Genomic DNA, 11,366 nt, shown 5'->3' on the forward strand with positions numbered 1-11,366 from the left:
GCTCCAAAAGAGATCGTATTTTTATTAGAGACAAGCCAGTTGGGATTGAAACAAAAATGGAGGGGGGGTATAGCCCTGTGTATGTTGCACAGAAAAAGTGTCTGAATGGTAAAGGCCTAAGTGATAACTCTGGACAAGGGATTTGGATTTTGGGAGTAGTGCAGAGGTAGAGGCATTTTTGTGATTTATTGTTCTATTTTTTCTTCTAGAAAAATGTAAGTAGTCATATATAATTTTAAAATATAAAGGAGAAGAGGCAAAATATTGAATGGCAACTGAGGATCCTATATTCATATTGGATCAGTATTAACATCCAGGTTTTGATTGTTGTACTATGGTTACCTGGTAGATTCCCTTTGTATATAGGAAATAGACACTGGAATAGTAAGGAGTAGTGGGTCAAGATGTCTGCAACTTATTGTTCAGAATCACTCACAAATGGGAAATCTGATATAAGGACAAAATGGGAGCACTGTGGCCTATTTTTACAACTTTTGTGTACATCTGAAATTGTTTCAAAATAAAATGTTTAAAAGGGTGCTCTTACTGTGCTGGCCATTTTCTTTTGTAATGGACTTTGTGTGTGTGTGTCAAAATGTTAGTTGGATTATTTAAAAGATTTACTTATTACCCACTCTTGGCCTTATTTCATGACTAGCACTAGAAAGCAGAGAGAGGAAAAACACAGATGGAGCTTCTGCAGAAATGGTTGCAAATGCCAGCCATAAAAAAGATGTGGAGACAATTGGGAAATCAATGTATAGCCTGGGTATTAGGAGATGTTACCTGATGAGTATTAATCTTGTCAGTTGTGATTATAGGATTGGGGTCATCTAAGAAAATGTCCTTAAGTAGTTGAGACTCCTAATGAAGTTTCTGGGAATAAAATGTCAAGAAGCCGGGGGCTTGCTTAAAAATAATTCAACCCAGGAAAAACATAGCTGAAATAAATAGGGTGAATATTAATGATTGTCAGATCTAGGCAATGAGCGTATCAGAGTTAATCATAATATCCTCTCTACTCTCATGTGCATTTGAAAATTCTCATAATAAGGTATTAAAAATAAAATAATCACAAACACCTCCCCTTGTTATTAAAGTAGCTTTACTTTTTTGTCTTATTTCCAAAATATTAAGAATATTTTTAAAATTAAAAAAATCTCAGGCAGGGACATGCCAACTTCTTCAAAGTGATTGTATCAGGGGAAGCAGTGAGATTTAGGATTAAGGAGAGAAGAGAAAATTTCATTTTTTACATCACGTATTTCTTTGTTTGAATTTTCTTAGAATTTTACTCGAATAAGAAAGTAAAAATTAAAGCAATACGTGAAATGTATTTTACTAAAAGACCAAGTGTTGTCACCGAACTACTGGCAGTGGTTACTTCTGGGAAAAGGAGTGACTTGGAGAAGGGGCTGCTGGTGAGGCGAGACTTTTTCTTTTTATTTTATTCTTCCACGTTTGTTTATTATGTAAGTTAGTCTACATGTGTTTACTATGTAATTTTAAAATTAAAATGCAAATTAAAATAATACATACTAATTTATAAAGGATTTCAGGCCAAACAAAAAGATATAAAGAAGGTGAACATACCACCAAATATTTCAAAAAAAATCTAATAAGCTCAGGTTAAAAAACCCTGATTTACAACATGGATTTTAATGGCTGCAAAGAATTTCAGCCTGCAAACATGCTGTAAGTAATCCCCTAAGGTATCTTCAAGTTACTTCCTTTTTTTTTTTTTTTTTTTGAGATGTAGTTTTTTGCTCTTGTTGCCCAGGCTGGAGTGCAATGGTGCCATCTCAGCTCACCGCAACCTCCGGGTTCTAGTGATTCTCCTGCCTCAGCCTCCCAAGTAGCTGGGATTACAGGTGTGCATCAACACGTCCGGCTAATTTTTGTATTTTTAGTAGAGTTGGGGTTTTGCCACGTTGGCCAAGCTGGTCTCGAACTCCTGACCTCAGATGATCCACCCTCGTCGGCCTCCCAAAGTGCTGGGATTACAGGCGTGAGCCACTGCACCCGGCCGTTACTTCCAAGTTTAAAATTATAAGCAGTGAAACAACATCTCGCCCACCATTATTAATTATGTCCTTAAGACACATTCCTAGGAGTGGAATTTCTGATCAAGAGGAAATGAATAAGGTTTTGGTATTTATTCATCAGAAAGTTTGAAATGAAACAGTTTTTGCCTGTCCAGTTGGCAAAAAATAATGAAGAAGATTAAAAACATACTTGCCTGGTAAGAGTATGATTTTGGGGCCTGAGACAGGTGAAAGGCAATTTCCTATCAGCCAAATTCCATAATATACATTCCCTTTGGTCCACCAGGTAGCGTCTAGGTAGTACTCTATGTGTACCCAGTAGATACACTCTAATGCAAGCACAAAGAATAATGTACAAGGATGTTGTACTAGGTTAAATTGTGTCCCTCCAAAATTCATGTCCACCAGAACTTCAGAAATGTGACTTATTTGGAAGTAGGGTCTTTGCAGTTATGATTAGTTAAGATGAGGTCACACTGGATTAGGGAGGGCCATAATTCAATGGCTGGTGTCCTTATAAGTAGAGTGAAATATAGACACGTAAAGATATGAGAGTGGCAGGTGAAGACACAGACAGGGAAGACCCAGTTTGTGGTACTTTGTTATGGCAGCCTGACAACACAAATGCAGATGATCATTGTGGCATTCCTTGTAACAGCAAAATAAGGTAAACAGCTTAAATATCATCAATAGGATATTGCTTTGAAATTACGGTATATCCACACAGTGGAATGCCATGCAGCCACTAAAAAGAATAAAAAGATCACTGGTGTACATTGTCAAATGAAAAATACAAGGTGGGGTGCATCATGTACAACATGCTACCACTTACATAGAAAATGTGGGATGTGGCCGGCTGCGGTGGCTCACACCTGTAATCCTAGCACTTTGGGAGGCTGAGGCGGGAGGGTTGCATGAGCTCAGGAGTTCGAGACCAGCCTGGGGAACACAGTAAAACCCCATCTCTACTAAAATACAAAAAATTAGCCAGGTGAGGCGGCGTGCACCTTTAGTCCCGGGTACTCAGGAGGCTGAGGCAGGAGAATCGCTTGAACCTGGGAGGCAGAGGTTGCAGTGAGCTGAGATCGTGCCACTGCACTCCAGCCTGGGTGACAAAGCGAGACTCCATCTCAAAAAAAAAAAAAAAAAGATAATGTGGGAGGTATGTTTGTATATACATTGAATTATCTCCAGGTACCTAAACATAGCTTGTAATGCTAGTGGCCTCTGAGGAGGAGAATTGGAGAACTTAAAATCTGAGGGAGAGGGAATTTTCACTGTATACTATTGTGGGTAAGCATTTCTTCATTAACTTTTTGGCTATCATGTTTTGTGAGCTGCCTTTCGTCTTCTCTTCAATTTTCCTTAGAGAGGCGTAGGTCACTGAGATTTGACTTTTACCACTGATTTCAAGACTTAAGGATTTTTTTTATGTTAATATTTTCCTGTGGTTTTTCTTCTTTGAATTTTAGAAGTAACACAGGCTCATGTTAAAATATACATAGAAGTAAATATATATATATATATATATATGTATACATACATATATACATAGAAGTATATATGGTGAAAAGTGTGGTGAATCAGGGTTCAAATATTTAGTTGATTGATATATGCCTCAAGTCTTTTTTAATCTGTAGGATTTTCTCTCTCGCTCATTTTCTTCTTTACAACTTATTTGTGGAAGAAACCAGGTTTTCTTGTGCAGTTTCCCACAGTCCACATGATGTTGAGCACATCCCCAGTGGTGTCATTTAATGTGTTTTCCTGCCCTTTGTATTTCCTCTGAATTCGTATTTAGATGTGGAGAGCTGATGAGATTCCATCACGCTTTTTTGTTTTTGGTGGGGGTTTTTGGAGCAAAAATCCTTCATCAGCCATGTTGTGTTCCTTCATCTAGAGGCTCATAGGGAGCACTCCCCAAGGCAGCTTGTAAGTGCATCCTGAGCTGCAGTCCTCAAACTTAGCTGAAATAAACTCTCTATATTAAAAATAAAAATAAAAATCCTTTGAGCTGGAGCTGCAGGGTATAAAAAGAAAAAGAGAGAGGCTCATAATATCCAGTTGTCTTTTTTTGATGTTAGTAGCCATTAGTAACTATTACCTAGATCTATCAGTTCATTAAGAATTTATAAATTATGAGCTATCATTATTTCAAAGAAATTCATATGAAATCTTCCTGCCCTATTGTTCTGGTTAGAACTTCATAATGATCTTGAACAGCAGCATCAGCAAACACGCATTCTCTTCTCTCACCCCTGAGTTTCATTAAGGGGATGTTTGTGGTGGTGTTTTTTAACCCCTCAGGGAGAAGCTGACCCTTAGGGGTCCTGATTTATCTAGCACACACTGTAAACCTCAAGGGCAAGAGACGGGGGCCCTGCTTCAGATGGAAACCTGTCTCTCATTCCATCCTTAGCCCCAGCCCACGGGTGTCTGCAGAGCCCACTGGGACTTCCTGCCTCCCTTCTCTCTCCCCTCTCACTCTCGCTGTGTCCTGTAATTTTGATTTTCCTTTCTACAGGGCAAGCCAAGTCTTTGAAGACTGAAGACTTGCTGGCAATGGTGATAAAGCTGCAGAAAGGTCATGTGTCTCTTTGTTTCTGAGCCTCAGCCTGGGGTTTCAAGTCAGAAAGACATGGTACAAATTCAGCCCCCTCAACTCACAACCTCAGGAAATTATCCCATTGCCCTTTCTCCCTCTTATACAGTTTAATTCTTTGAACCAAGAATACAGTCCCACAGTTCAAAATTCAAGAAGTTTAAAGGAATGGAAAAACCAGTTCCCCCGCCATCCCTACTCCCTCCCCCCACACACCAGTCATCCATTTCCCTGACTCATGGGCAAGCAGCTATTGTTTTTCAATTCTTAAGTATCTTTCCAGAGATTTCTAAAAAATGCATTCATGGATGTATATTTTTTGTCCTCCCTTTTTACACACAAATGGAAATGCAGTTGGTTTTGCACCTTGCTTTGCTTTTTGCGGGAAACCTGGGAGCCAGTGTGCACCCAGTATCTACATCAGAGCTGAGGCAGTGCTGGCCAGAGGTGAGACCCCCAGCCCATTCTCATCTTAAAATACTATCACGTCAGTCTGTTCCAAACAAAAGCAGCAGCCTCCCCGCTCCCATTCTGTGGCTGCCTGCAGAAGAAGTGCACTGGGACTGCTGCCTACGGTAAAATTAGGGAGAGAAATTGCAGGGCCAGAAATGCAGTGACCCAACCTGATCATTTCCAGTAAAACAAAGACCCCCAGAGATTTCTGTCAGTCATAATCAGCACCGTGGAGAGCACCCACTCTCCTGGAAATCACAGAAGCTGGAGTTGGTGACCTTGGAAAAATCCATGGTCTGAGTTTATTAACCCCAGAGTGTCTGAGGGGTCAGCAGTGAGATCTGGCAAGGGTTGGACAGCTTTTTGCCCCAGTTCCGCGTTGGCAACCTTGAAGCCAGAGAGGGATGAGAAGGAAGTTTTCTGCGTACAGAGCACTGAAACAGGGGCTATGAGAAGTTAGAGGTGATTCCCTAAAGGGATAGTGATCACCCTGTCACTAGGAAACTTGCAAGCTGCCACCAGCAGTGTAAAAGCAGGGTTTCCCCATTTCTCAGATGAGGCCAGTACCAGAGCCCAGACTGACAGAGTGACAACCCTTCCTGCCTGGATTTTGACAGGGCGGGGCAGATGGGACGTCTCCATTGGCTCACACCACACTCAGAGTTACATCTAAAGGCTTCCACGGTGGCCCAAGAGGCCCTAGTGATATCACTTCCCACTTCCCCCACCTTACTTTCTGCTACTCTCCACTTGCTCACTACACCTGAGCCACACCAGCCCCTCACTGTTACTTTGGACACGTGCCTCACCCGCTCCTGCCACACTACAGGGAATTTGCACTTGTTCCCTGTGCCTTGTTGCACTCTGCCTGGAATGTGTCCCCTCTCCATACTCTTTACCCCCACAGAACTGCAGGACCTGCTTCCTTCTTCTCATCTGGGGCCTTTGCATATCCCCAGACATGCCTTTTACCCTTTTGCTCTTCAACATTTTGTCTCACTTTATTTCTCTTCACAGCAGTTACTGCCACCTGAATTGATTTATTTATCTTTGCTCAATGTCCGTCTTGCCAACCCAGAATGCAAGCCCTTCAAGGGGCTCTGGCAGAGCTCAACACACAGCAGGCGCTCAATATATGCCTGTTAATTGATAGCAGCAGACACAGTGCTTCTCCGTCTGCCTTGGACAGCCAGACACCAGTCTTCTCTGGCTCAGTCTTTCTTCCTTTCTTTCTTCAGAGGGAAGCCTGGAGCCACAGATAGAGGACCTGATTAGCCAGATTAATGAGCTTCAGCAAGGTAAACTTGGGGACTTAGACTGGCCAGCTGGGGCGAGCAGGAAGGGACTGGATTTATAATGAATCCACCTCCTCATCTATAAAATCTAGGCCCCTCTAGGGTTGTTTGAAGATGACTATGCAATGTCATATTTGCGAGAGAACAGCAAGGCTAGAGACTACACTCATACAGTGTCTTTTTCCCTTCTTGGCTCAGCAAAGAAGAAATCCAATGAGGAACTGAGAGAGACCCACAGTCTCTGGGAGGCCCTGCATAGGGAATTAGACTCCTGTAAGTGGGGCCAAAAGAGGGACCCATCAACACTGCAGATGTTCCTGTGCATACCTCAGGGCCTTTGCACAGGCTGTTCCCTGGCCTACAATGCTCTTAGCTCACATAATCTGTATTGCCTCTCACTGTCTCATGTCATCTTTCAGCTCTCAGCTCAAATTTCACCCTGACAGGCCTATCTTGATGGTCTCATCTAAGAATAGAATCCCGCCCTCTCTTGGTCATTCTCACGCCCCTGGCTGATTTGTTTCTTAAGAGCCTTTATGTCCACCTGACACTGTGTGTGTATTTCTTTATAGCCATCTTTCTCCTCAGTGTAAACCTTGTACATTCTTCAGGGTCTTCACTCCTTCAACATTTACAAGGAATGTGGGCATAGAGGGGGAGAAGCTGGATCAGGATGGTCCTTGTGGGAGATGGTTGCAAGGGTGGCAAGAAGATACCTCACCTCTCCTAGGGCTGTACTACACCTTCTGTGTGGCTTTCCCCTTATATGAAGTTGCACTGGGGATGGCAATGGGGTGCCTGGAGGCAGAAAGTGTCATTGTGTTTTCCAGTGAATGGAGAGAAAGTGCACCTAGAGGAGGTCTTGGGCAAAAAGCAAGGTATTTACCAGTTGCTGTGTCTTCCTTATTCTACTCTTCCACCCCACAAAAGTCTATGCCCCTCAGAGCAGCCAGAGGAATCCCACTGAAACCTAAGGCAGGGTGCTTCCCTCTCTGCACAGATCTCTTCCTGGATTGCTACATCACTTGGAGTAAACACCCAAGTCCTCACAGTGCCCTCCAATGCCTGACATGATGTGGGGCCTATTACCTCTGGCCAACCCTGACTCCCCAAGAGCTCTCAAAGGGTCCCCTTGGTTCCTTCCCCACAGAGGCACTGAGGATCCTCCAGATGCACTGCCAAGAGAAGGAAAGCGAGGCTCAGAGGTAAGAGGCCCTGCCTCAGCTCTTCCCTACCTCATTCCCCAGCTGAAAAAGGAGGGAGCAAGAGCTGTGGAAATGAATCTTGGACACAGAAGCCTCATTTTACCTTTCTACAAAATAGAGCAGCCTGACAAAAGATTTCCTTGGTTATCTCTGATATTAAATGGTCGTGTTAAGATTAATTTACTCATTTAATTATTCATTACTAATTTCTTTATCAAATATATTCCCTCCATTGGTCTTAGCCTCAGTCTTTTTCTGTTGGCTATCCAGCTCCTTTGATATCCATTCACTTGCTTATTTGCCTGCTTATTTTAAGCCCCAGTCATCCATTTGCCCACCCATTCATCTATCCACCCATCTAGCCATTCACCTACTCACTCATTCATCCATTCATCCATCTATCCAACCATGTCATCCAGCCAGATGGCTATTTTATCTCCGGCCTTCCACCTAACAATCTTCCATCCATCCAATCATGCATTCATCCTCTCTCCATCCTTTCCATCATATATTCACTTAGCCAAACATCCATCCAGACATCTATCCTTCCTTTTAGCAATCCTTTCTTTCTCTGTCCAGCCACTATTCCTCTACTCATCATTTCTCTAATCAGCTATCATTTCTCCAGCCAGCAACTCACACATCCAATCAACTGTCTATCCAACCTGTATCCATCCATCTCTTCATCCTCCCGAGTAGCTGAGATTACAGGCATGTGCCACCATGCCCGACTAATTTTGTGTTTTTAGTAGAGATGGGGTTTCTCCATGTTGGTCAGGCTGGTCTCGAACTCTCAACATTAGGTGATCCTGCCCACCTTGGCCTCCCAAAGTGCTGGGATTACAGGCGTGAGCTACCACACCCGGCATCTTCTGAACCTTTACCTAGCACACTCCTGTTACCAGAGGTCTCTCATCCTGGTGCACCATGATTTTAATTGCATGGGGAAACCTGATGTTAGCTAATGTGTGATACTTAACCACACTACTCACACTGTATGATGAGCATTTATGCTCATTTATGTACCTAATCCTCACAATGATAATTATAGGAGTTAAGGCTAATGTCACCCTCCCATCACTACCACCATTTTACATATTAGGAAACTGAGACCCAGAGAGGTTAAGTAACTTGGCCAGGGTCTCGGTGAAGTAACAGATCAGGCTTCAAGCCAGGATGTTATAGAATCTATGGTGCCAAATTACCACACGCCTCACAAAGCTTTCTTGGGAAGGCAGAGTTCATTCCATGGGGGACAGGATGGACAGGGTAATGTTCTCAACAGAGGCCCATGAAGGTTCTCATTCAACAGGAGAAACAAGAAAGGTGAATGCTGTGAACAGACATCCCAACTCCCACTCCTGCTGGAGTGAATGATGGGTCATTCAGAGAATATGACTGAGGGTTGTCTTTCCCTTCCCAGGAAGCACATGCTGCAAGAGTGCATGGAACAAATTTTTGCCCATAACTCTCAGGTTTCAGAGTCCCAAACAGAGGAATCTGGGGTAACTCCCAAGCCTGGGGCCTGGCAGGCAACTGTGTAGAAAGTGGGAACAGGGCTTGCATCAGGGAGAGTTTGTTGGAAGAGGTGCTACGGGAACCAAAGCTTAGAGGATAAAACCCATGAAGGGGCTCCCAGCAGAGGGAGCATGGGCAGGATCTGAAGGCCTGTGCATGAGGAGCCCCCAACAGGGTGTCAGGCCTAGCATGTATTCTCTTATTCCTGGGTGTCGGCCTCCAGGTTGGATGTCAGAGGACAGCTGGAGGATCTGATGGGCCAGCACAAGGACCTCTGGGAATTCCACGTGAGCCATTATCATTGCCTGCAACCAAAGCCACTCCTCCCTGGCTTTAGTGTCGCACTGACTGGCCCAGAGTCCACCCCTGCCCAGGCCCAATGCCGCGGGATAGTCCTTGATTCCTTGCTTCCTCTTGCCCACCTATTCAGTCCCTCAGCTTTTATCTAAAATCAACTTACGCCTCACCATGCCCCACTGCCACACCCAGCATCACCTGCCCAGACGGGTGCAGTACCATTGTGATCCTGCTTTCCCCCTGCTCATCTAGTGTATGTTCACCTTGCAGTGGCAAATGGCAGCCCAGGGAAAGCCATGGTCAGGTCATTCCTTCATTTAGCTAATGTCAGTGGTTGCACCGGTCAGCATTTGAGGCAGGGAGGGAGGGTAGCAGATCAAAGAGTCCACGTCTTTGCTGTCCCAAGCTGGTTGGGGACGGTGGAGGCACCAAGAAAGTTAGTGGCTAGATCGTGGAACTTCAGTGGGAAGGCCTCTAAGCAAGTGACATCTCAACGCAGAGGTGAAGGAAGTGAGGGAAGAAGCCGTGCAGGTATCGGTGCAGAAGGAAGGCCCTGGGGCTGGACGGTGCCTGAAACCGTTGAGGAGCCGCAGACTGGGGAGTGGAGGATGAGGAGAGTGGGAAGAGTTCAAGTTTGAGAGGTGCCTGGAGACATGGAGAGCGTTTAGGGGGAGGTGGGTGGGTCTCCAGCCACAGCAGGAACTGCACATTGAGTTAATAAATAGTTGAATGAATGAATGACCTAATGTAGGTGAAGACTTCGCGAGAAGCACAAAAGGGGAGGGGCGGGCCGTGTAGCCAAGAGGACGGCCAAACGGGGAGGCCTCCTCTTTGTCCTCGCAGATGCTGGAGCAGCGACTGGCCCGGGAGATCCGTGCCCTGGAGAGAAGCAAGGAGCAGCTGCTCTCGGAGAGTGAGCCTCCCGCGCCAGGTGGGCGGGCGGAGGGGGATGTGCCCGGGCCTCGGCCCTGCCCCTGACGCCCGCCCACCGACAGGGAGGCTGGTGCGCGCCAAGCTGCGGGAGGTGGAGCGGCGGCTGCGCTCGCCGCCTGAGGTCCAGGGCGCCATGGCGGTGAATGACGGGTGAGAGGGGAAGGGAGGAGTGGGCGAGGAGGGCAGGGGCAGGGCGGAGGGGAACCCGCCCAGGTCCCCCGCTCCGCCCCCGACTGCCCCTTCCCCGGCCTGTGCCTCCCTCGGCGTCGTCGGGTCTCCGCGTCTCGGTGGCTTCCTCCTCGTCCCCTGGACTCTCGCTCTCTTCCTCCTGTCTCCTCGGCCCCTTCTCCGCAGGCTGAAGGCGGAGCTGGAGATATTCGGGGAGCAGGTCCAGAGCGCCCCCGAGGTCGGGGCCGGCGAGGGAGAGGTAGGGAGCCCGAGGAAGGGAGGCGGGGCGGGCAGGGACCGAGTCAGGAGAGAGCGGGCGGGGGTCCTGGGAGCGGCCCCCGAGAGTGGGGTCTGTGGGGAGCAGGGCGGCCCCGGGGACAGAGGAAGCCGCGGTGGAGGCCTAGGGCAGACGCGGGCGGACGCGAGGAGCGTAGGAACCTGGTCCGCAGCCTCACCCAGCCCCCGGCAGGCCGGACCTGAGCTCCCCCGCGCTCGCGACGAGGAGGATCCGGAGCCGCCGGTGGCTGCCCCTGACGCCCTCTAGGCCAGCAGGACCCGCCCGGTCCCGACCTTCCCTCGAGACCCGCCAAGAAATAAAGGCGATGATTTCCGACCATGCTCGCGTTCTCCCCGGAGTCTGTGCTACACGGTGGAGCGGGGCGGGGCGTCCTGGGATCTCGAGGCGGGGCCTCTGCCGGACCCCGCCCACCAGTCGAGCCCCGGGCGCCGTACAGAGGCTGGGTAAATGCTCCTGAACTCAGAGAGAGTAAGTGGGTGTCAGGATCCCCCGCCCCACGGCCTCATCTCGAGTTCCCAAACCATCTATGTTGTCAACAGAGGCTAGAGGGCA

General features: G+C 47.0%; 1 protein-coding gene across 2 annotated transcripts in view; it reads left to right on the forward strand.

Moving 5' to 3' along the window:
• SYCE1L (synaptonemal complex central element protein 1 like) overlaps positions 1-11,134 on the forward strand; it is a 13,592-nt gene extending 2,458 nt beyond the window's left edge. The window contains exons 1-11 of one of the 2 annotated variants that reach the window (XM_063598045.1): positions 4,575-4,629; positions 5,002-5,094; positions 6,339-6,398; positions 6,594-6,668; positions 7,226-7,273; positions 7,546-7,600; positions 9,342-9,405; positions 10,259-10,328; positions 10,411-10,498; positions 10,703-10,775; positions 10,986-11,134. In XM_063598045.1, the coding sequence (XP_063454115.1) occupies positions 4,608-4,629; positions 5,002-5,094; positions 6,339-6,398; positions 6,594-6,668; positions 7,226-7,273; positions 7,546-7,600; positions 9,342-9,405; positions 10,259-10,328; positions 10,411-10,498; positions 10,703-10,775; positions 10,986-11,060 (723 nt within the window). In that variant the 5' untranslated portion in view covers positions 4,575-4,607 and the 3' untranslated portion in view covers positions 11,061-11,134. Of the gene's footprint in view, positions 1-4,569; positions 4,630-5,001; positions 5,095-6,338; positions 6,399-6,593; positions 6,669-7,225; positions 7,274-7,545; positions 7,601-9,341; positions 9,406-10,258; positions 10,329-10,410; positions 10,499-10,702; positions 10,776-10,985 lie in introns of those variants that run through there. The other variant, XM_003829554.5, reaches the window with a different exon arrangement.
• The last annotated feature ends 232 nt before the right edge of the window (positions 11,135-11,366 follow it).

The sequence above is a fragment of the Pan paniscus genome, chromosome 18 (genome assembly GCF_029289425.2).
Source record: "Pan paniscus chromosome 18, NHGRI_mPanPan1-v2.0_pri, whole genome shotgun sequence".
NCBI lineage: Eukaryota > Metazoa > Chordata > Mammalia > Primates > Hominidae > Pan > Pan paniscus.